This window comes from Microcaecilia unicolor, chromosome 1 (assembly GCF_901765095.1).
Source record: "Microcaecilia unicolor chromosome 1, aMicUni1.1, whole genome shotgun sequence".
NCBI classification, from domain to species: domain Eukaryota; kingdom Metazoa; phylum Chordata; class Amphibia; order Gymnophiona; family Siphonopidae; genus Microcaecilia; species Microcaecilia unicolor.
Genome location: NC_044031.1, coordinates 427,473,648 through 427,497,300, shown reverse-complemented (window position 1 = coordinate 427,497,300; position 23,653 = coordinate 427,473,648). Strand labels below are relative to the sequence as shown.

General features: G+C 44.0%; 1 protein-coding gene across 2 annotated transcripts in view; it reads right to left on the bottom strand.

Annotated features, from left to right (window-relative positions):
* The window catches only part of LOC115475914 (probable 2-ketogluconate reductase), a 51,511-nt gene that overhangs the window by 1,976 nt on the left and 25,882 nt on the right, over positions 1 to 23,653 (bottom strand). For both annotated transcript variants that reach the window (XM_030211995.1, XM_030211988.1), the window contains exons 3-5: positions 22,607 to 22,778; positions 18,735 to 18,913; positions 9,797 to 9,893 (exon numbers count right to left, since the gene is read on the bottom strand). In XM_030211995.1, the coding sequence (XP_030067855.1) occupies positions 9,797 to 9,893; positions 18,735 to 18,913; positions 22,607 to 22,778 (448 nt within the window). The remainder of the gene's footprint in view (positions 1 to 9,796; positions 9,894 to 18,734; positions 18,914 to 22,606; positions 22,779 to 23,653) is intronic.

The following is a 23,653-nucleotide window of genomic DNA, read 5'->3' as shown; positions in this document are numbered from 1 at the left end:
TGGGTGGTGAGGGGTCCAGGGGAAATTGGAACTGGGGTGTGGGGATTTAGAAGGCAGATTGGGAGGGCACATGAAAGATCCCCTTTGGGAGTACTGTCTGATATTCAGCCAGGAGCCACATAAATGTCAACTGCTGAACAAATTGTAAATAGGAATAACAACATTGTTTGGAATGTTTGTATGTTAAATGCCAGAAGCATAAGAAATAAGATGGGAGAATTAGAATATTTTGCACTAAATGAAACTATAGTTATAATAGGCATCTCTGAGACCTGGTGGAAGGAATATAACCAATAAGGCCACTGTTATACCAGGGTACTAACTTCATTGCAGTGATAGAGCAGACTAAATTGGTGGAGGGGTAGCATTATATGTTAAGGATGATCTTAAATTCAATAGACTAAAGCTTCTGCAGGACACAAAACACATTTTGGAATCCCTATGGATAGAAATTCCATGTATAAATAGGAAAAAGATAGTGAAAGGAGTATATTACCGTCCCCCTGGCCAGGATGAACAGACAGATGCAGAAAGATTATCAGAAACTGGGGAGGCTAACAAACAGGTTAACACAATAATAGATTATTTCAATTACCTCAGGATTAACAGGGTAAATGTAACAGGGCATGTGAGGGAAGTAAAGTTCCTTGATGAAATTAAGTTGGTTCAGGAACCAACAAGAAGGGGAACAATTCCTTAGTGGAGCGTATGATCTGGTGCAGGAGGTAATGGTGCTGGGGCCCCTTGATAACAGTGATCATAACATGATCAGATTTGATATAATCTCTGGATAAGTACACACAGGAAATCTAATACCGTTATCATTTAACTTTCAAAAAGGAGACTATGATAAAATGAGAATGGTAAAGAGAAAAAAAAATAAACTTAGGGAGCAGCTGCAAAGAAAACAATTTACATCAGACATGGATGTTATTAAAAAATATCATTCTAGAAGCCCAGACCAGATACATTCCATGCTTTAAAAGAGAAGGAAAGAAGGTCAAACAAACAGCAGGCATGGGTAAAAAGTGAGGTGAAGGAAGCAATTAGAGTTAAAAGAAAATTCTTCAGAATCTGGAAGAAGGATCAGACTAAAATAATAGGAAAAAGCATAAGGAATGGCAAGTCAAATGCAAAGCACTGCTAAGGAAGGCAAAGAGAGACTTTGAAAAGAAGATTGCATTGAAGGCAAAAACACGTGCAGGGTGATAAATGAACGGGGACGACCATCTCTAAGGGCGCCCATCTCTGAAGACGTCCCCACAAAGGGGCGGGGCATCCCGTATTATCGAAACAAGATGGGCATCCATCTTTCGTTTTGATAATACGGTCGGAGACGCCCAAATCTTGACATTTAGGTCAACCTAAGAGACGGTCGACCTAAATGTTGAGATGGTTGACCGTAGAGATGGGCGACCTCGGTTTTCGCCGATAATGGAAACAGAGGACGCCCAATTCAAAAACAACCAAATCCAAGGCATTTGGTCGTGGGAGGAGCCAGCATTTGTAGTGCACTGGTCCCCCTTACATGCCAGGACACCAACTGGGCACCCTAGGGGGCACTGCAGTGGACTTCAGAAATTGCTCCCAGGTGCATAGCTCCCTTACCTTGGGTGCTGAGCCCCCCAACCCTCCCCAAAACCCACTCCCCACAACTGTACACCACTACCATAGCCCTTAGGGATGAAGAGGGGCACCTACATGTGGGTACAGTGGGTTTCGGAGAGCTCACATCTACCACCACAAGTGTAACAGGTAGGGGGGATGGGCCTGGGTCGGCCTCCCTGAAGTGCACTGCACCCACTAAAAACTGCTCCAGGGACCTGCATACTGCAGTGATGGAGCTCGGTATGACATTGAAGGCTGGCATAGAGGCTGGAAAAAAATGTTTTTAAAATTTGTTTTTTGGGTAGGAGGGGGTTGGTGACCACTGGAGGAGTAAGGGGAGGTCATCCCCAATTCCCTCCGGTGGTAATCTGGTCAGTTCGGGCACCTTTTTGAGACTTGGTTGTGAAAAAAAATGGACCAAGTAAAGTCGGCCAAATGCTCGTCAGCAACGCCCTTCTTTTTCCATTATCGGCTGAGGACCCCCATCTGTAAAGGACGCCCCCATCCCGCCTTCGGTACACTGCTGACATGCCCCCGGAACTTTGGTCATCCCCGCGACGGAAAGCAGTTGAGGACGCCCAAAATCGGCTTTTGATTATGCCGATTTGGGCGACCCTGAGAGAAGGATGCCCATCTCCTGATTTGTGTCGAAAGATGGGCGCCCTTCTCTTTTGAAAATGCCCCTTATAGTAAAAACGTTTTTTAGGTATAGTAAAAGCAAGAATCCATTGGACTGCTAGATGACCGAGGGGTAAAAAGGGCACTCAGGGAAGACAAGGCCATAGAGGAGACATCAATTCTATTCTATCTGTGTTTTGTATATAGCAATTTCTCCAACCTGAGATTCAAAGCAGTTAACAGGCAAGATGGCCTCTACAATCAAGGGATATATAGTTAATAAAAATACAATCAATAATTAAACATCCATATTACTATTCAAATAAGTAAGTTGTCCTTTTATTAAGCTACTAGTAAAAAAGCCCCGTTTCTGATGCAAATGAAACGGGGGGACTAGCAAGATTTTCTTCTGTGTGCATGTGGGAGTGTGTGTGTCCCTGCCCTCTGCCGTCTCTCCCCTCCCCCCTCTGAGTCCTTCACTGTTACAGAGAGAGCGATTTGATTTCGTGCTTTGCTGTGTTTTCCTTCACTGTTTGTGTTACAGAGAGAGCGAGGGCGGGGCAGACACTCATGGGGAAACCGGATATCTCTCCCCCTTCACACTTCCGGCTGGAGGCTTCATAGAACGTTGGTGGTGCCTTTTATATAGAGAGATGGTAAAAAGTAGCCTGCAGTAGTGTGGGCACGTGAAATTGCCATGCACCGAGGCCACTTTTTACTGCTGCTGTAATTTCCATTATTTTAAACAGAAATCATAAATCACCGTGTGCTAATAACAATATTGGTATTCAGCAATTTACTGCCTAAGCTCTTACTGCCACCTATTTAGAAGGTGGTCAGGACTCACGCATTAACCCGGCAGTAACTGGATAGCATACGGCGATGGCTGATTACCGCTGGGCACACCTACACCGTGCTCCCACACTAGAAAAAAAAATATTTTCTGGCACAGGAAATGCTGTGTGGCAAACTCAAAACTAACCCAGGCTGCCATGGCATGCCTCGTGGCAGTGTTGTTTTGCTGCACGCTACTAGTGTGGTAGCCCTACAGTGGCTTAGTAAAAGGGACCCTAAGTTTTTAGAGCTTTCCTAAAAGAGGAGTTTGATGGTAAAAGTTTAATTTCCATAGGTAACATATTCCAGAGCCTAGCCCCTTCGAATGGGAAGGAGTGTGGGAAGATATGGGGGAGATACCAGTGCCAGAAACGGTATTCAATGCTGATGAACCACAGAAAAACAAATTACTGTAAACCTGGACAATGTAATGGGGCAATTTAACAAATTGAAGAGTAGCAAATCGTTAGGACTGGATGGTATACATCCTAGAGTATTGATAGAATGGAAAAATGATCTTGCAGAGCTATTGTTAGTAATATGTGATTTATCTTTAAAATCAAGCATGGTATCGGAAGATTGGAGGGTGACCAATGTAATGGCAATTTTTAAAAAGGGTTCCAGAGGTGATCTGGGAAATTATAGATGGTGAGTCTGACAGTGCTGGGCAAAATGGTAGAAACTATTATAAAGAACAAAATTACAGAGCATATACAAAGGCATGGATTCATGAGACAAAGCCAACATGGATATAGTGAAGGGAAATGTTGCCTCACCAATCTACTACATTTCTTTGAAGGGGTGAATAAACATGTGGATAAAGGTGAGCTGGTTGGTATTGTGTATCTGGATTTTCAAAAGGCATTTGACAAAGTACCACATGAATGACTCCTGAGGAAATTAGAAAGTCATGGGATAGCGGGATAGGAGATAATGTCCTATTGTGGATTAGGAACTGGTTAAACGAAAACAGAGAGTAGGGTTAAATGGTCAGTATTCTCAATGGAGAAGGGTAGATATTGGGGCTTCCTAGGGGTCTGTGCTAGGACCGCTGCTTTTTAACATATTTATAAATGATCTAGAGACGGGAGTAACTAATGAAGTCATTAAATTTGCTGACAACACAAAGTTATTCAGAGTTGTTAAATCGCAAGAGGACCTTATGAGTTTGGTAGAGTGGGCATCCAAATGGTGGATGACATTTAATGTGAGTCGTAGAATTGAGCCATGTTGCTCTTCAGGGCCTTGGGGGTAGTGGGGAAGGTGATGTAGTCTGAGGTGTGTGTAAGGAAGGCATCATGGAACTGGGTGAAACAATTGGAAATGGCGGGCTGGGTCAGGCCCGAGTTCACAGCTAGGCCAGACTGGAAGCTACCAGTGGCCAGAAAAGAGAGGGAGGGGGTGACCTTCAGGTGGACAGAGATGGGATTGTTCCTATGGGTTGTGGGCTTTAGGAGGGGTTGAAACTGGCCACACAGGTTCTGAATGGTATCCCTGTCAAACCAGTACCTGGTTAAGCATTGGGCATCAGTGAGGTCAAGGAAACAGGTGTGGGGCCTGAATACTCAGGGATGGGGGGGGGGGGGTTTGCGGGGCCTCTCCTCCAAAATCCTCTTCCACCTCTAGCAAACCGTGAGCCAACAGTGCATACAGTGCAGCGATTTCTCAACACCACAGGAGCAACAAAATTACCCCAAAATAAGCACTGTGCACACCTTCCCCTATTAAACCTAGTGAGTCTCTCCACCAACAGACAGCGCCCAGCTCTCACTCTCCCATAAGAACATAAGTGTTGCCATATTGGGACAGACCCAAGGACCATCAAGTCCAGAATCCTGTTTCCCACACTGGCCAATCCAGGTTACAAGTACCTGGCATGATCCCAAAACAATACAATACATTTTATGCTGCTTATCCTAGAAATAAGCAGTGGATTTTCCAAGTCTATCTTGACTTTTCTTTTATGAAGTTATCCACACCTTTTCTAAACCATGCTAAGCTAACTGCTTTTACCAACGAATTCCAGAGCTTAATTACATGTTAAGTGAAGAAATGTTTTCTCTGATTTATTTTAAATTTACTAATTTGTAGCTTCATTGTGTACCCCCTAGTCCTAGTAATTTTGGAAAGAGTAAACAAGCAATTTACGTCTACCCATTCCATTCCACTCATTATTTTATAGACCTCCATCATATCTTCCCATCTCCCCTCAGCTGTCTTTTCTCCAAGCTGAAGAGCCCAAGCCATTTTAGTCTTTCCTCATAGGGAAGTCATCCCATCCCCTTTGTCATTTTCGTTGCCCTTCTCTGTAACTTTTCTAAATTCACTATATCTGTTTTGAGATGCGGTGACCAGAATTGCATACACTATTCAAGGTGTGGTCACACCACGGAGCGATACAAAGGCATTATAATATCCTCATTTTTGTTTTCCATTCATTTCCTAATAATATATTTGTTTTCTTAGACACCGCTGCATACTGAGCATAGGGTTTCAACGTATCATCAACGATGTCACCTAGACCCTTTCCTGGTCAGTACCAAAACTTTCCCCGTTACATATGGGAGGAGTTGGAGGTATGCTGTAAGCATGTTAAACTTTAACTGGAGAGTGTTATATTCAGCACTATCTGGATAAAATAAACTGGTTAAGTAAATGCCTAAATGAACTGGATAAAGATATTAAATTAATTTAACCATATAGAAACATAGAAACATGACGGCAGATAAAGGTCATATGACCCATCCAGTCTGCCCATCCTCTGTAACCCCTAATTCTTCCTGTTCCTAAGCGATCCCACATGCTTATCCCATATCTTTTTAAATTCTGGAACAGACCTCGACTCCACCACCTCCACCGGGAGGCCATTCCACGCCTCCACCACCCTTTCTGTAAAATAATACTTCCTTAGGTTACTCCTAAGCCTATTCCCTCTTATCTTTGTCATATGCCCCCTCATTCCAGAGCTCTCCTTCACTTGAAAAAGGCTCTCTTCCTGTACATAAATGCCCTTGAGATATTAAATGCAGATAACTGGTTTTCAGTATTCTAGTTAAAGTTAACTGCATAAGTTATCCAGCTATCTTTAACCAGAAATGTTCTGCTGAATATCAGTCTCTTTATATTCAAACTGATTATAACCTGCTTATTTTCGAACGAGAAGGCCGGCCATCTTCCGACACAAATCGGGAGATGGCCGGTCATCTCCTGAAGCCAGCGAAATTGGTATAATCGAAAGCTGATTTTCGCCGGCTTCAACTGCTTTCCGTCGCAGGGCTGGCCAAGGGGGCGTTTCGGCATGGTATGGAAGGTGGGACGGGGGCGTGGTTACGAGATGGCTGATAATGGAAAAAAGAAGGCCGGCTCTGACGAGCACTTCGCCGGCTTCACATGGTCCATTTATTTTCAGGACCAAGCTTCAAAAAAGTGTCCAAACTGACCAGATGACCACCGGAGGGAATCGGGAATGACCTCCCCGTACTCCCCCAGTGGTCACCAACCCCCTCCCACCCTAAAAAAAAAAAAAATTTAAAACATTTTTTGCCAGCCTGTATGCCAGCCTCAAATGTCATACCCAGCTCCATCGCAGCAGTATGCAGGCCCATGGAGCAGTTTTAGTGGGTGCAGTGCACTTCAGGCAGGCAGACCCAGGCCCTCCCCCACCTGTTACACTTGTGGTGGTGAATGTGAGCCCTTCAAAACCCACCAGAAACCCACTGTACACACATGTAGGTGCCCCCCTTCACCCCTTAGGGCTATGGTAGTGGTGTACAGTTGTGGGGAGTGGGTTTTTTGGGGGGGATTCGGGGGGGGGGGGGGCTCAGCACCCAAGGTAAGGGAGGTATGCATCTGGGAGCAATTTTTGAAGTCCACTGCAGTGCCCCCTAGGGTGCCCGGTTGGTGTCCTGGCATGTCAGGGGGACCAGTACACTACAAATGCTGGCCCCTCCCACGACCAAATGCCTTGGATTTGGCTGGGTTTCAGATGACCGGCCTCGGTTTCCATTATTGGCGAAAACCGATGCCGGCCATCTCAAACCTGGCCATCTCTGACATTTGGCTGGCCCCAACCATATTATCGAAACAAAAGATGGCTGGCCATCTTTTTCAATAATATGGTTTGGGACCTCTCTTTGTGGTGCCGGCCATATAGATGGCCGCTCATGTAGATGGCCGGCGCCGTTCCATTATGCCCCTCTAAATTATCTAATCTTGAAAAGGTGTAGTTAACTGCATTCTGCATTAACAGAAGTGCCATTATATAGTATTGAATAGTGTCCTCCAACACTGGCATGGCTGCCTTACTCCAAATGCCATTGGAACACTCCTTACAATTACTGTAGAGGTTTTGCAGCTACCATGGGTTAAATTTTGCATTTAATGTGTTAACTGCAAAGTTTAACATGGTTCAGTAAATAAGCCCTACAGAGCTTTAGACTGTGACTACACTGGCGTGTTTACTACAGAATGGATGTCCTCAGCATCACTGAAGAGCTTTCTTCACGATACACTGTCTCACAATCCACTTAGGTGTTAAGTCTCATTCAAAGGAATGCTTTACTTGACTACACTATCTGCTGCTTCCCTTACTGGAATTCTCCATAAACCATTAACTTATAGGAAATGAGAGATTTCTCTTAACGAAAGCATAGCCTACTGGTTAGAACAATATGCAGACAACCAGGGAAGCCAAAGACTCAATCTTACTTCTCCTACTGATACATTTTGTGTCCTTACACAAGCAAATTTAGCCTCCATTACCTCTGGTAAGCTTAGATTGTAAGCCTTTTGGGCAGGAACCTACTAATTCCAATACTCACTTTCTCAACTTTCTTTATTTCTTTATTAACACCATTTACCATTACCCTTTGTCATCTGTCAGTCAACCAATTTTTTTATCCAGTTGACCACCTTGGACCCACATCTAGCATATGACCTTTATCTAGATATCTAGTCACCTGGTCAACGACATTAATCAGAGTCGTTTGGCATAATCTGCTTCTGGTAAAAAACGTGTTGCCTTAGATCCTTTAACCCACTGAACTGGTAAAAAATTTACTATTCTTTCCTTTACCAGCATCTCCATTATTTTTCCCATCACAGGTGAGGCTTACCGACCTGCAGTTTCCTATCTCTTCTTTGTTACCTCTTTTGCTCGGAGGACCACATAAACGTTTCTAAACCACGTAGAACCTCACCCATCTCCAGGGATTTGTTAAACATAGCCTTCAGAGGACTCACCAGAACTTCCCTGAGCTCCTTTTGTATCCTAGGATGTATTCCATCTAGTCCACTTTCAGTCCTCCAAGTTCTTCACTAGAGGCCAATCAAGTTTCAGTTTCACTTTTGGCATTGAAACAAGCCCGAAATTAGAATTCGGCCAGTGTATTTTTTTACTGCAACTGAAGCTTCCTCCCCCGAACAAAAGCAGGGCCCAGTGTGCTTCCTGCGAAGAAAAGTGGGCTACATTCCACCTCCCTCTGAAGAAAAGCAGGCCCCACTCCCAACCCCCCAAACAAAATTGGCCCCACCAGGTCTACCTTATAACCCTGGTGGTCTAGTAACTTAGTTGGGGCAGGAGTAATCCGCAGTCAGTCCTGCCCGTGCTGGCTCTGCAGTCAAAATGGTTGCCAGAAGTTGTGGCAGCCATTTTGACTGTAAAGCCAACATGAGCAGGAGTGACTGAGGACTACTCCTGCCCCGACTAGGCAACTAGACCTCCAGTGTTTATAAGGAGGGCCTGGGGGTCCAACAGGAGGGGGGCCAGTTTTGTTCAGGGGAACTTACGCATGGGAGGCTCATTCTGTTCAGGGGCTCAGAAGTGTAGCCCACTTTTGTTTGGGGGTGGGGGGTGGTGTCCAATCGTTTTCAGTTTCTGCTTCAGTCTCAGCCAAAACTGCATAGTGAATTTCTGCTGCAAATTCGGTTTTGGCTGAAACTGATAAAACGTTTCCTGTCACCCTCTATTCTTCACAAACATCCTCTTCCTGGAATGGTGCTGTATCTACTTCATTTTGATATATACTTTTGCTAGCTATCCATGGCTCTTCTCCAGGTCTTTCTTCTGTGAATTCTGAACAGAAAGTTTAATTAACATTTCTGCTTTTTCCTCATCATTCTCCAGGAATCGATCTTTAGCGTCTCTCAGTTTTAGAATTCTACTTATGGCCTTCCTCCTTTCCGGGACAATCCTAAATAAAGTCTTGTCACCTCGTTTTACATCTTTGGCCATCTTTTTTTTCACCCCTACTGTCACTTTCTTGATTTCTCTGTTTACTTCTTTCAGTTTTACCTGATATTCTTTTCTCTGTTCCTCCTTTTGTGATCCTTTGTACTTTATGAGTGCTATCTTTTTCCTCTTATTTTGTCAACCACCTCCATGAAGAACCATAATTGTTTTCTTTTCCTTTTGCTTTTATTTACATTCTTAACATAAAGATTAACTGTCCTTTTTTTTATAGCTCCTTTTAATTTGACCCCCTGTTCTTCCACTTCCCTTATCCTCTTCCACCCTGCTAGCTATTCTTTCAGGTATTATCTAATTTTGCTAAAGCTGGCATGTTTCTTTGAGCTTGATACCTCTAGGTACCAGTTTAGCTTTTATATCCTACAGGAAAGTTAAATACAAATACTTTGTTATATATACAGGTAACTTGTTCCACCACATATGTTCCAGCATAATCTTGTACCATGTGGAGGCTGGTGCATAGATTACATTCACATCTCAGTGTGTTACCTTGGCAGTGGTTCCGGGTATGTCACGTCTAAAGCTGCAGCTTTAATGACCCCATTTTGTAATGCTTCCACCAGGGCATCCTGGTCCACCACACCACCTAAGTTTACACAAAATGTTTTATAGACATACCAAAGAGAAATTATCAGGTCAAAAATCAGAAATATTGTACAACACTAAAATGTAATCTTAACATGTACTTTGGTCCATTTTTCTGTGCACGTTGTTCTAGCATAACACCATAACTAGGGTTACCATATTTGGTCCCCCAAAAAGAGGACATATGCCCCGCCCCTTTCACACCACCCCATCCCCTTTCACGCCCTCGCTCTGCCCCCTTTCACATATTCCCCTCCCCCGTCACACACCCCATCACCCCCCCTCCACCCCCTTCCCGTCACCCCCCTTCCCTTCCTCTACTGCCCTGGTGGTCTAGTGACCTCTTCGGGGCAGGAAAGAGCCCCCTCTTTGCAGCCCGGAGCGCTGCTCTGCATCCTGTTGCTGATCTCGGCGCCGATTCAAAATGGCCACCGAGAGCGGAAGTCTTGCGAGGTCGCTTCAACTATCGGTGGCCATTTTGAATCAGCGCCGAGATCAGCAACAGAATGCAGGGCAGCGCTCCGGGCAGGAAAGAGGGGGCTCTTTCCTGCCCCGAAGGCAGAAGAGTTCACTAGACCACCAGGGCAGTAGAGTAGTAAGTAAGGGGAGGGGAGGGCTGGGAGGCTAGCATAAGACGGCCCGCCCACCAGCCTGCCCGTTTGTCCAGAAATCCGGACAAACGGGCAGATTGGCAAAACCCGCCCGGTTGCCCGGACATGTCCTCAAAAAGAGGACAAGTCCAGGTAAATCCGGACATATGGAAACCCTAACCATAACTGTGCTGTGGTCTACAAGAAACATTTAGGAAGATATTACAATAATCAACTTTAAGAGGCACTTAGAACTGGAAAACTGAGTACTTGCTGTATTTGAGTTTCTAAATCTAGGTGCATATTCATGTTAATCTTTATTTAATATACCACCGCTACATTATAGAATAACATGTACTGCACTTGGGTGCATAACTGCCAATTTTGGTGCCTCTGGCATGCATAAGTGGCACAGAAGTGTGGGCACCAAGTTACAGAATTTCCATTTTAAATTGTAAGCCCTCTAAGGACAGGAAAAACTGTCTAGTGTACCTTAATGTAACTCACTTTGAGCTATTACTGAAAAGGTGAGCGTTAAATCTAAAATAATAAAGTAGGGAAGACTGCGTTACTATGGGCAAGTAGGTCACTGTGAGACACTGGGCGAGGGTTAAGGGGTGGCCTTGTCAATAACACAGTCAGACAAGATTGTAAACATGAAATAATTGCTTTTATTAACTTAAATCTATGGCCTGTTTCCTCACAGATCTAGAACAAAAGAAAAGTCTCATCTTCAGAGGGGGGGAAAGGCATTTGCAAGGGCCTGTGGCCTACAGGGCCTAAAACACAGTCTATGGCCTGGGACAGCCAGGCCACAAACACAGTTTGTTGGTTTTCTCTTTCTCTCTTTGTATTTCAAGGTTTGGCTCCAGCCATACCTCAGAACAAGGCTCAAAGATTGGCTCACCTCAGTGCCGTAGCGAGGGCGGCTGACACCCAGCTGACATCCTTCTCGATCTCGGCTGGGGATTCAAAATGGCCGCCGAGAGTTGAAGCGGCCTCGCGAGACTTCAACTCTCAGCAGCCATTTTGAATCCCCAGCCGAGACCGAGAAGGAGGATGGGCAAGGCAGCGCTCCGGGCAGGAAAGAGGGGGCTCTTTCCTGCCCCGAAGACGTAACTAGACCACCAGGGAAGATGGTAAGGAAGGGGAGGGGAGAGCCACAGCGCCGATGGATCTCGCAACCGCACACACGCCCTCCCGCATGCACGTTTGTCCAGAAATCCGGACAAACGTGCGTGCGGGCAAAACCTGCCGGACGCCCCAGACATGCCCTCAAAAAGAGGATCCGGGGAAATCCGGACGAATGCTAACCCTACTGGGGCTTCAGTTCTTTCTTCCTTGGGCCTTCTTACCCTCAGCCTGGCCTTATATTTTAAACTTCCTAGATATTAACTCCATCCCTCCTGCCTCACTTCCTCCCAGGGTGGGATTAGTGTTCTTAAGATGGACCAGGTCAGTTAGAGAGGGACTTTTCTTAAGGGTGAGGGGCAGTGTTCTATAAACCCTGTCACAGTCACCTTTGTCTGAAGCCTCACATGGTTTTCCTTGTGGGCTCATTGTATTATCTTTGTGTGTAATTTGCGGATTCTGATAGACCTCAATTGACCACGAAAACTCATTTCAGGTCACTGATTGTTGCCAATATGCTCTGGCAATTTTCAGTTAGCTCTTTAGACCTTGGTCCTTTACACTCGATTACTGCAATTCTCTTTAGAAACACAGAAACATACAAAAATGTAGGCAGATAAAGACCATATGGCCTATCCAGTCTGCCCATCTATGCCATCTACTCTCCCTATCATTCCCTTAGAGATCCTATGAACTTGTCCCAAGCTCTCTTGAATTCAGATACTGTTTTTGTCTCCACCAATTCCACCTTTCTGTGAAGAAGTATTTCCTCAGGCTACTTCTGAGTCTGTCCCCTTTCACCTTCATCATATGCCCCATTGTTCCAGAGCTTCTTTTCAATTGAAAGAGACTCGCCTCCTGTGCGTTTATGTCACATATGTATTTACATGTCTCTATCATATCTCCCCTCTCCTGCCTTTCTTCCAAAGTATAGAGGTGTGGTAGCTGTGTTAGTCCACTCTTAAAGTTATCAATAGAAATCAAACAAAATAAAACATGGAAAAGAAAATAAGATGATACCTTTTTTATTGGACATAACTTAATACATTTCTTGATTAGCTTTCGAAGGTTGCCCTTCTTCGTCAGATCGGAAATAAGCAAATGTGGTAGCAGATAGTATATATAAGAGAAACATCAAAGCATTACTTTGACAGTCTGACAGAGTGGGAGGGTGGGGGTATGCATGGGGACATCAAAGCATTTCATTGATATTTTAACAGGATGGTATGGGAAGGTGAGAGGAGGGTGATAAACAGAGAAATAAACAGAGAAATACAACTTTATGGTTTATAATGGGCTAGAAAACCCAGATCCTTATTAAGTCCTGTCTGTTGGGTGTCAAAATATTCAATCATTCTAACTTCAAAAGTCTTATGTTCTTGTATTGTTTTAAAGTTACCTTTCAGGATCCATACTGTGAAATCACTGGTGCAGTGTTCTGGTCTTGTAAAGTGTGGGGGCTTGACTGGCACCGGCTATTTTCATGTGATGTCTATGCAGATTGAATCTTGTCTTAAGCATCTGGCCTGTTTCTCCAATATAGCATCATTCGTTACATTTTTTACACTGAATGATATATACCACATTGGAAGATGAGCATGTGAAAGATTCCTTTATGTTGAATATTTTTCCTTTGTGAATGACTGTGGGGTCCTGTGAAATGTTTTGGCATAGCTTGCAGCTGGATGTATTGCAGGGAAATGTGCCCTTCTCTTCACCTTCAGTCTGTGTTGGGAGTTTACTCCTGATCAGCTTGTGTTTTAAGTTTGGTGGCTGTCGGAAGGCCGGCACTGGCGGAGATGGGAATATCTCTTTCAGTAATTCATCCCCCTGGAGTAGGGGCTGTAGGTTCCTTATGATTTTTCTCAGTTTCTCCAGCTCTGGGTTGTATGTCACTACAAGGGGAATTCTGTCTGTGGCTTTTTTTTCTTTCTACTGTAGCAGAGTTTCCCTGGGTATTTTGAGGGTGGAGGCAATATTCTTGGAGATTATTTTGGGGTTGTAGCCTTTCTGTTTGAAGGATGCAGTCAGGGTTTCAAGGTGTCTGTCTCTATCCCCTGGGTCTGAGCAGATACGGTGGTATCTTGTGGCTTGGCTGTAAATAATGGATCTTTTTGCATGTGAAGGGTGGAAGCTGGAGTTGTGGAGGTAGCTGCATCTGTCTGTGGGTTTCTTGTATATAGATGTTTGTATACAGCCATCACTGATTGAGACTGTGGTGTCCCAAAAATTGACTTTTTCTGGGGAGTAGTCAATTTTGAATCTGATTGTAGGATGATTCAATCTGCACAGACATCACATGAAAATAGCCGGTGCCAGTCAAGCCCCCACCCCTGTGGGCCAACACTTTACAAGACCAGAACACTGCACCAGTTATTTCACAGTAAGGATCCTGAAAGGTAACTTTAAAGCAATACAAGAACGTAAGACCTTTGAAGTTAGAATGATTGAATATTTTGACACCCAACAGACAGGACTTAATAAGGATCTGGGTTTTCTAGCCCATTATAAACCATAAAGTTGTATTTCTCTGTTTATCATCCTCCTCTCACCCAGGGTTACCATATGGCTCCAGAAAAAGAAGGACAGATTGAGCCAGCCGGGTTTTACTTCCATTGCTTTCAATGGAAGTAATTGAGCCAGCTGGGTTTTACTTCCATTGCTTCCAATGGAAAGCAATGGAAGTAAAACCTGGCTGGCTCAATCCGTCCTCCTTTTTCTGGAGCCATATGGTAACCCTGTTAGAATATCAATGAAATGCTTTGATGTCCCCATGCATACCCCCACTCTCCCACTCTGTCAGACTGTCAAAATAATGCTTTGATGTTTCTCTTATATATACACTATCTGCTACCACATTTGCTTATTTCCGATCTGATGAAGAAGGGCAACCTTCGAAAGCTAATCAAGAAATGTATTGTTATGTCCAATAAAAAAGGTATCATCTTATTTTCTTTTCCATGTTTTAATTTGTTTGATTTCTATTGATAACCTTCCAAAGTATACATATTGAGATCTTTAAGTCTGTCCCCATACACTTTATGTTGAAGACCAATGACCATTTTAATAGCCACCCTCTGGACCGACTCTATCCTGTTTATATCACTTTGAAGATGTGGTCTCCAGAATTGTATCTAGGATTGCCAGCTTATTTACATTTTACATTTATTAGCACTTGCTACACCACCACTGGCAGATCTAGGGGGTGTACACTATCTAAAATAAATGAGAGAAAGGAACTACAATAATGATAGGAAAGAATGAACATTCAAATTGAGGATACATAACCAGGGGGTGGGAAAGACAAGGAGTGGAGGAGTGGCCTAGTGGTTAGGGTGGTGGACTTTGGTCCTGGGGAACTGAGGAACTGAGTTCAATTCCCACTTCAGGCACAGGCAGCTCCTTGTGCCTCTGGGCAAGTCACTTAACCCTCCATTGCCCCATGTAAGCCGCATTGAGCCTGCCATGAGTGGGAAAGCGCAGGGTACAAATGTAACAAAAAAAAAAAAAAACTCAGGAAGGAAGGAGAAAAGGGAAAGGGTAAAGGGGAAGAGAGGGAGGAGGGAGGCGAAAAGGGAAAGGGGAAGAGAGGGAGGAGGGAGATCCGGAGTGGCAAATCTACAGCAAACCTATTGTGGGGTAAAGGCTTGGTGAAAAGCCAAAACTTCAGGGCTGCCTTGAATTTTTTCAAAGACAGTTCAGCTTGGATATCACAAGCAAGTGAGTTCCAGTAAGAAGGAGAAGCAAAGTAAAAAGCCCGATGTCTCGCGGATTTGAGCACTGCTTGTTTGGGGTTGGGGGAAATCAAGCGATAATCATTAATGGATCGAAGAAGGCAAGCTGGCGAATAAGGGAAAGTGAGTTTCGCCATGTATTGCAGTAATCCTGTCTTGAAAGTCAGTGTGAAAAGCTTATGAATAATTCTTTGTTCAACCATAAGTCATAGATGTTCCCAAAGAAGAGGAGAAACGTGGTCAGAACATTTAGCATGTCATAACAATTTCATTTCAGTATTTTGTAGTGATTGTAATCAGTGTAGATTGTGATGAGAGGATCCCAAATAAACTAGTATTCTAGTAGTTAACAATGAGAGAATGTGTGTGTGAAAAGTATCATGGTTAAAGTGACTTCTATAAGTCTGCCCAGCACTATCCCCACCTCCCAACCACCAGCCCTGCCTCCCAGCTTAGCCGGTGGTGGGAGGCAGGGCTGGTGGTTGGGAGGTGGGGATAGTGCTGGGCAGACTTATACGGTCTGTGCCCTGAAAAAGACAGGTACATATCAAGGTAAGGTATACACAAAAAATGGCACATGTGAGTTTATCTTGTTGGGCAGACTGGGTGGACCATGCAGGTCTTTTTCTGCTGTCATCTACTATGTTACTATGTTCTAATGGAACATAACTGCCTGAGAATAAAGAAACCAGATTTACAGAGAGACAAAATCTGTGGGGAGAATCTAAGGCAATACCTAGATATCGAGAGGAATAGACTGGTGGAATCAGTGCTCCAAACAGATCTAAAGGAATACTTGGGATGTGGAGGGATGGGGATGGGGATGTGGGATGTGGAGGCCCCCAGTGAACCTACACACCACTGTCTTATCTTTATTCAGTATTAATATAAGGTCAAGAAGCCATTGTTGAAAAGAGTGAAAACAATCCTGAAGAGGCTTAATAGATGAGGTATAAGGATCAGTAGGGAACAGTAATCAAATATCATCTGCATAGAAATGAAAGGAAATTCCATAGGATTGAATAAGAGTGGCAAGAGGACTAAGGAACAAATTGAAAAGAAAGGGGGATAGGACCAAACCAAACCCTGTGGGATTCCACAGTGCAAAGGGCAAGATGAGGCAGTAGACTGAGGGATGATAACCTGGAAAGAATAACCCAAAAGAAAAGAAGTGAACCAGATGAGTATGGGCCTTCTCAGTCCTAGCGAATTAATATGGGATAGTTAAAGGCAGTGATTGACTAGGTCAAAGGCTGCTGATAGATCGAGAGAGACAGCCAAGACAATGTTATGTTTATCAAGAGAAGTGAAGCACGAACCGTTTCAGTAATGAAATGAGATCTGAAACCGGACTACCTAGGGTGAAAAACAAGACATTTTTCAATGAAAGATGAGAATTGGATATAAACTGTCTTCTCTAATACTTTAGAGAGAAAATATAAATTTGACACTGGAAAGTAGTGGGCTGGCAGTTGTGGGTCTAACGAGGGTTTCTTTAGAATGGGATGAATAACGGTTTTCTAAGAGCTCATTTTTGGAAGGAAAAGATGTCAGATGATGGAAAATTTCTTTAGATAAATTTGGTGATATCGCAATATGAGAGGTGAAATATGAAGATTTTGCCTTTTTCATGTGCTAGTTATAATCCTTGAGCTCTGCCTTGAAAGTAGAAAGGGCGAGTTCTGATCTAGTTTTCTTCCAGTTACATTCAGTTTTATGCAAATGCCTTTTAATTATTTTCAGACTGCCATGATACCATGGTTGCTTAGAATGAGAATGGGATTTAGGAACAATCTGGTCTAAAGCAGAAGTAAGACTAGAATGAAAAGAACAAGCTTGTTTGACCAGAGGTAGAGAATCAAAATCAGGAGTGAACAAGAGAGCTGAGGACGGCAAACTAACAGGCTTATTTTAGAAAGAGAAGGGCACCCATCTTTCGACACAATTCAGAAAATGGGCGTCCTTTTCTCAGGGTCTCCCAAATCAGCATAATCAAAAGCGATTTTGGGCGTCCCCAACTGCTTCCCATTGCGGGGATGACCAAAGTTCCCAGGGGCGTGTCGGAGGCGTAGCAAAGGTGGGACTGGGGTGTGCCTAACAGATGGGTGTCCTCAAGTGATAATGGAAAAAAGAAGGGCGTCCCTGATGAACACTTGGCTGACTTTACTTGTTTGTTTTTTTCACGACCAAGCCACAAAAATGTGCCCTCAATGACCAGATGACCACCGGAGGGAATCGGGGATGACCTCCCCTGACTCCCCTAGTGGTCACTAACCAACTCCCACCCAGAAAAAAACAACTTTAAAAACTTTTGTCTTTTTAGAGTATGAGTGAAGGATGTCCTCTGGATTGCAAGACCAGTGCTCTAACCACTAGGCCACTCCTCCACTCCACTCTCTTCCCTGAGTGGGGGAGGTATTTATGTGTCAGCGGAGGCATAACAAAGGCGTGGACGTCCTTCTTTCAAACATTTTGAACATCCTCAACTGCCCCCCCCCCCCCCACAGGGACGGCCAAATTTCAAGAGAGTGCAGTGGAATGGAGGAGTGGCCTAGTGGTTAGAGCACTGGTCTTGCAATCCAGAGGTGGCCGGGTTCAAATCCCACTGCTGCTACTTGTGATCCAAAATCCAAATAAATAAAGGGAGTTGTCAGAGGCATAGTAAAGGCATGGACATCCTTCTCACAGAAACATCCACATTTTGGACAGTCCTCAACTGCCATTGCAGGGACGGAGGCATAGCAAAGGACATCCTCAATTACCGTCGCAGGGATGGAGGCATAGCAAAGGACATCCTTCACCCATACTCTAAAAAAAAAAAAAAAAAGACAAAAGTTTTTAAAGTTGTTTTTTTTCGGGGTGGGGGGAGGTGGTTAGTGACCACTGCATGCCTGTTTCGATAACACGGGTTTCCCCGCCCCTTGATGGGGACGTCCTGCGAGGACACCCTCAGGAAAACTTGGGCGCCCCATTCGATTATGCCCCTCCACGTGGATTAACTCGAGAGAGATGTCTAGTCCATTTCTTGGGTGGGGGGAGGAGGGGCAGGAAAAGGCAACGAGCATGAGATTAAAATTGGATGACAAAATGGTTGGACCAGGGTAGCATAGCAGAAGTTAGCGAAGACTGTATAATAGGGAAATCAGGAGGGTAAAAGGTCAAGTCTAACATATGTGTAAATAGTGGCTTTCTGAAAACGATATTTGCATATGTATGTAATATACACATGTAAATATTCCTATTTACACATGGATATGCTTATAAAATAAAGGACTTGATTGAACGTCCCCACAGACTTTGCCCTACTATTGACAGTTTGAAATTTGGCTCCTTAACACCTGAAAGATGGAATGATGGAAGTGAACAGTTCTAAGGTGGAAAGTATACCTCTGCTGATGTTTATCAGAGTGGCTGTGGGTTTCATTAGCTGGAGCTCCCTTTCACCAATCAGTTTGCAGGTCTCAGGTGTCAGGTTTACCACCAGCATCACAAAGTCAGACTGCTGTAGGAGATCTTCCATCTTTGCACAGTATGTGGCACCAACAGCTCTCTCATCCTCCTCTTTTCTGAAAGAACAATAAAACCAATTAAGACTAAAATAGGTTGATGAATTAATGGTTCTCAATGTTTAAACTAATTTAAGGGCTCATGGGAGAGTGCTAAAATAGCAGAGAGGCTGGAATTCAAGAAAAGTATTCAAGAGCTCAGCCACTCAGCCAGTGAAACTCAAGATTACAATAGACATTGGGAATTCTGGATTATATCTTCTGAACCAGCGAGTGTACAGATACTGATGAAATGCAAAAGGAGAAAATGAGGTTCTTCTATGCTCCAGAAATAGGCCAACAGATTTGCATTACTGGACTTTCTAACATGTTTATGTTATATTTGTGTGAATTGGTATATCCAAATATTTGATATAAATTATATGTTAAGATGCTTGTATAGAATATCTTCCTGTTATTCCACAAAGAAAATGTTATTTAATTTTATAATTTTTCATTCCCTCTTGGCTATGTTAAGACAAGCAGGCTAAAATTTGGGACTGGATTCTTGCTACAATTTCTGGTGTAAAGAGGTAGGTATTGGAGTCATCAGCATAGAAATGGTATTGGAAGCCTTGGAAGGAGTGTAAAGGAAACAAGTGTCAATACACTTCACACTCATCAATATAGAATTACGTACACAAACAAGCAATTCTCTGCAACATGAAAAGTTGCATGCTATCAACTGAAGTGTGGAAAGATGGACAATCACTTACCACTAGTGTTAGTGCTCATAATAATTTACCCCAGAACCCTGCATTAGACAGGTTAGGTTCTGAGCTTATTAAGCATATCCAAGCAGTCAACAAATACAAGCGGAGACCAGATTGACTTAAATGGCTGATGCAGTGCACTATTAGTGGGGTTGTTTCTTCTCTCTTTCTATAAGTTAGGTCTTTCCTATAATGTTTTATGATGTTCTTTTCTAAGGGCCCTGTTTACTAAGTTGCATTGTAGGCGTGCAAACTTTTTACAACGAGCTAAAAATGAGCACGCACTAATGATAGAGACACGCATTGAGGGGCATAATCGAAAGGGACGCCCAAGTTTTGCTGAGGACGTCCTCGCAAAACATCCCGGCAAAGGGGCGGGGAAATCCATATTATCGAAACAAGATGGGCGTCTTTCATTTCGATAATACAGTCGTGGACGCCCAAATCTTGACATTTAGGTCGTCCCTAGAGATGGTCATCCCTAGACTTGGTCATTTCTGATTTTCAGCAAAAATGGAAACCAAGGACGCCCACCTCAGAAATGACCAAATGCAAGCCCTTTGGTTGTGGGAGGAGCCAGCATTCGTAGTGCACTGGTCCCCCTGACATGCCAGGACACCAACCAGGCACCCTAGGGAGCACTGCAGTGGACTTCAGAAATTGCTCCCAGGTACATAGCTCCCTTACTGTGTGTGCTGAGCCCCCCAACCCCCCCCCCCCCCCACAAAACCCACAACTGTACACCACTACCATAGGTCTTATGGGTGAAGGGGGCACCTAAATGTGGGTACAGTGGGTTTCTGGTGGGTTTTGGAGGGCTCACATTTACCACCACAAGTGTAACAGGTAGGGGGGATGGACCTGGGTCCACCTGCCTGAAGTGTACTGCACCCACTAAAACTGCTCCAGGTACCTGCATACTGCTGCGATGGACCTGAGTATGACATTTGAGGCTGGCATAGAGGCTGGCACGACATATTTTTAAAGTTGTTTTTTGAGGGTGGGAGGGGGTTAGTGACCACTGGGGGAGTAGTAAGGGGAGGTCATCCCCAATTTTCTCCGGTGGTCATCTGGTCAGTTCGGGCACCTTTTTGTGCCTTGGTCGTAAGAAAAACAGGACCAGGTAAAGTCGTCCAAATGCTCATCAGGGACGCCCTTTTTTTCCATTATGGGTTGAGGACGCCCATGTGTTAGGCATGCCCAAGTCCCGCCTTCGCTATCCTCCAACACGCCCCCCGTGAACTTTGGTCGTCCCCGCGACGGAAAGCAGTTGGGGACGCCCAAAATCGGCTTTCGATTATGCCGCTTTGGGTGATCCTGTGAGGACACCCATCTTCCGATTTCTGTCGAAAGATGGGCGTCCTTCTCTTTTGAAAATAAGCCTGATTATATTCCTATGGGTGTCTCTTGCATTAGCGTGCACTAATTTTTAGTGTGCGCTAAACAGTTTGTGCACCTGCAGCACGGCTTAGTAAACAGGGCCCTAAGATTGTATATGCTTTAATTATAAGCCGCCCTGATCTGTAGAAGCCAGGATGTATATCAAATTTAAATAAACAATAAATGATTCCTACAGTACAACAGGCTCATTTTTTTCTGTCAGACGAGATTGATCTTTGTCAATTTCTGGCCCACATTTGTAAAATATGTTACCAGCTGAAATCCAGCTACAAGATGATTTTTTAGTGTTTCATACACAAGTTAAAATCTATTTGTTTAATCTAGCATTTTTTGTTTAAGTTTTATTCTGTTCTAACCTGCTTTTAAATATATGATATATTTCATTCAGTTTTATATGTTGTAATCCACTTTGGACAAATCTGTTTTTGAATTAGTGTATTATGAAACTGATGACAGAGAACAGTTTTATGGAAAAAGATTATTATAAAAAAATATTATATTAAAAAATCATATAATAATCACATTTTTATATAATTGAAATTTTGAATGGATTGGGAAGGTTTCTTAAGCCAGTGACTGAATGAATTACAAACTTTAATGTGGCTGCTTATATTCTGAGTGCTTTTTCTACCCCATTCTCTCCATCAGTGGGAATATCCTGAAAACCCCAACTGGCTGGGTGAGCCCCAAGAACCGAGTTAGAAACCCAAATGAAAGAAGAAAACTGATTTAAGGAATTAATCTGTTAAAGCCGTAAGTGCCCAATATTCAGCCATTAAATCCAGAAGTTCAACGCTGGGCCACGTCCAGTTACCGGCATTGAATTTCCAGGTTTCCAGAGCCGGCTGACACATAGCTGGTTAAGTGCAGTATTCAGCACTTATCTGGTATAAAGGAGTCCTTTTACTAAGCTGCAGGAAAAACGGCCCTGTGGTAGCAGCAGGGCCATCTTTACCGCACGCCAGAGCCCTTTTTACTGCAGGGGTTAAAAAGCCCCTTAAAAAAATGGCCATGCGGAGGGGAAGCACTTACTGCCACCCACTGAGGGCTCCCATGGTAACTTGGCAGTAACCGGATAGCACATGGTGATGCCTGATTATCGCCAGGTTACGCCGCACTATAAAATTAAAAAAAAAAAATTTCCGGTGTGCCGGAAATGGCGCATGCTCAAGGCGGAACTACCATTGGTGGCCACATTGGGTCGGCGGTAGTTCCGGGTTAGTGTGCGGTAAGCCCGCATTGGGTTTACCGCCACTTTGTAAAAGGGCCCCAAAGGTAGGACTGACTTTCATGCAGTCCTATTTATGTGGTTAACCTGGCTGGTTAAATGCTGCGTATTGGCACTTAACTCAAACGCGGACCCTGCCTCCAGAACACGCACCAAATAGCCGGTTATTTTCAGCAGCACTAACTGGTTAAGTGCAGCTGAAAATTAATGGACAGCCTCGAACAGGTTGTTTCTGGCTGGTTAAATCGCTTTGAATATTGACCCCATAAATTTACAATGTATTCAAACAGTCATATTCCTACAACATCTTTTAAAGAAATAGAATGATAAGAGCAGTATTTGTGCAAGAAGATTTACAAAAGTCTTTATTACCTTTGGTTTCTGTTGTGATACAGAATTTTCATTTCAAAGGCTTTGGCTCGCTGAGCAACCTTGAGCCCAACACGGCCCATTCCAATGATACCCAGTGTAGCTCCAGTAACTTCGTCTGCCATCCAATTACTAAAAAATTGTTGAGTGTCAGAAGATACTGCAATCTGAATTGCTGCAAATATAATTACAAGATACAGGTGAGGTAATCTCAGATGGTAAAAGCAGTGTGTTTTCTATGTGTACCATACTGGAAAAAACCACCGTTCCCCTGATTCCATAAAGGTCACCAAAAATTGCATGTGCAAATTTAGGCATGTTCCTGATTTGTGTGCATAATTTAATTGAATAACAAGCCAATTAGTGCCAATTACATTTAATTGGGACCAAGGCACGTAAAGTTAGGTGTAGGATCCACACCTAAAATTTACATGCAGTCCAAAAAAGGGGGCATGGAAACAGGGGACCTCGTGTGGGAGGGGGCCAGAGCCCAAGGTGGGGGGGCACATTTTGGTCTGCCACCCCCCACCACCACCGCCCTGCTGCTCCCCACCCACTGCCGCAGCAAATACCTTGGCTGGCAGGGGTCCTCAACTCCAACCAGCTGAAGTATTGTCCAGCGCTAGTCTCTGGCGCTGCCGCCACGTTGCCTGCCCTGTTCAGTTTCACTAAAAAGAGAGTGCCGGATGTGAGGGGAAGACAGAACAGGGCAGGCAACGTGGCGGAGACCAATGCTGGGGTTTGGGGACCTCCGCCAGCAAAACCAAGGGACCACAGGAAATTTGGGGGGGGGGGACCAGGCCCCTGTGGCTCCACATAGCTACACCACTGCACAGAAATGGGAGGGTCATGGGCATTTCAGGGCAGAACAGGGGCATGGCTTCAAGTTACATGTGTAATTACAGATTAATGGTGCTCTGCTCGTAAATTTAGGCGTGGGTATTTGCACCACATTTTCAATGGTGCAAATGGCCATGCCTAAATTTATGCATGACTCTCGTCTTAAGCATGTATTCTATAAACCACACTGAACTTTAGGCGCAGCTTATA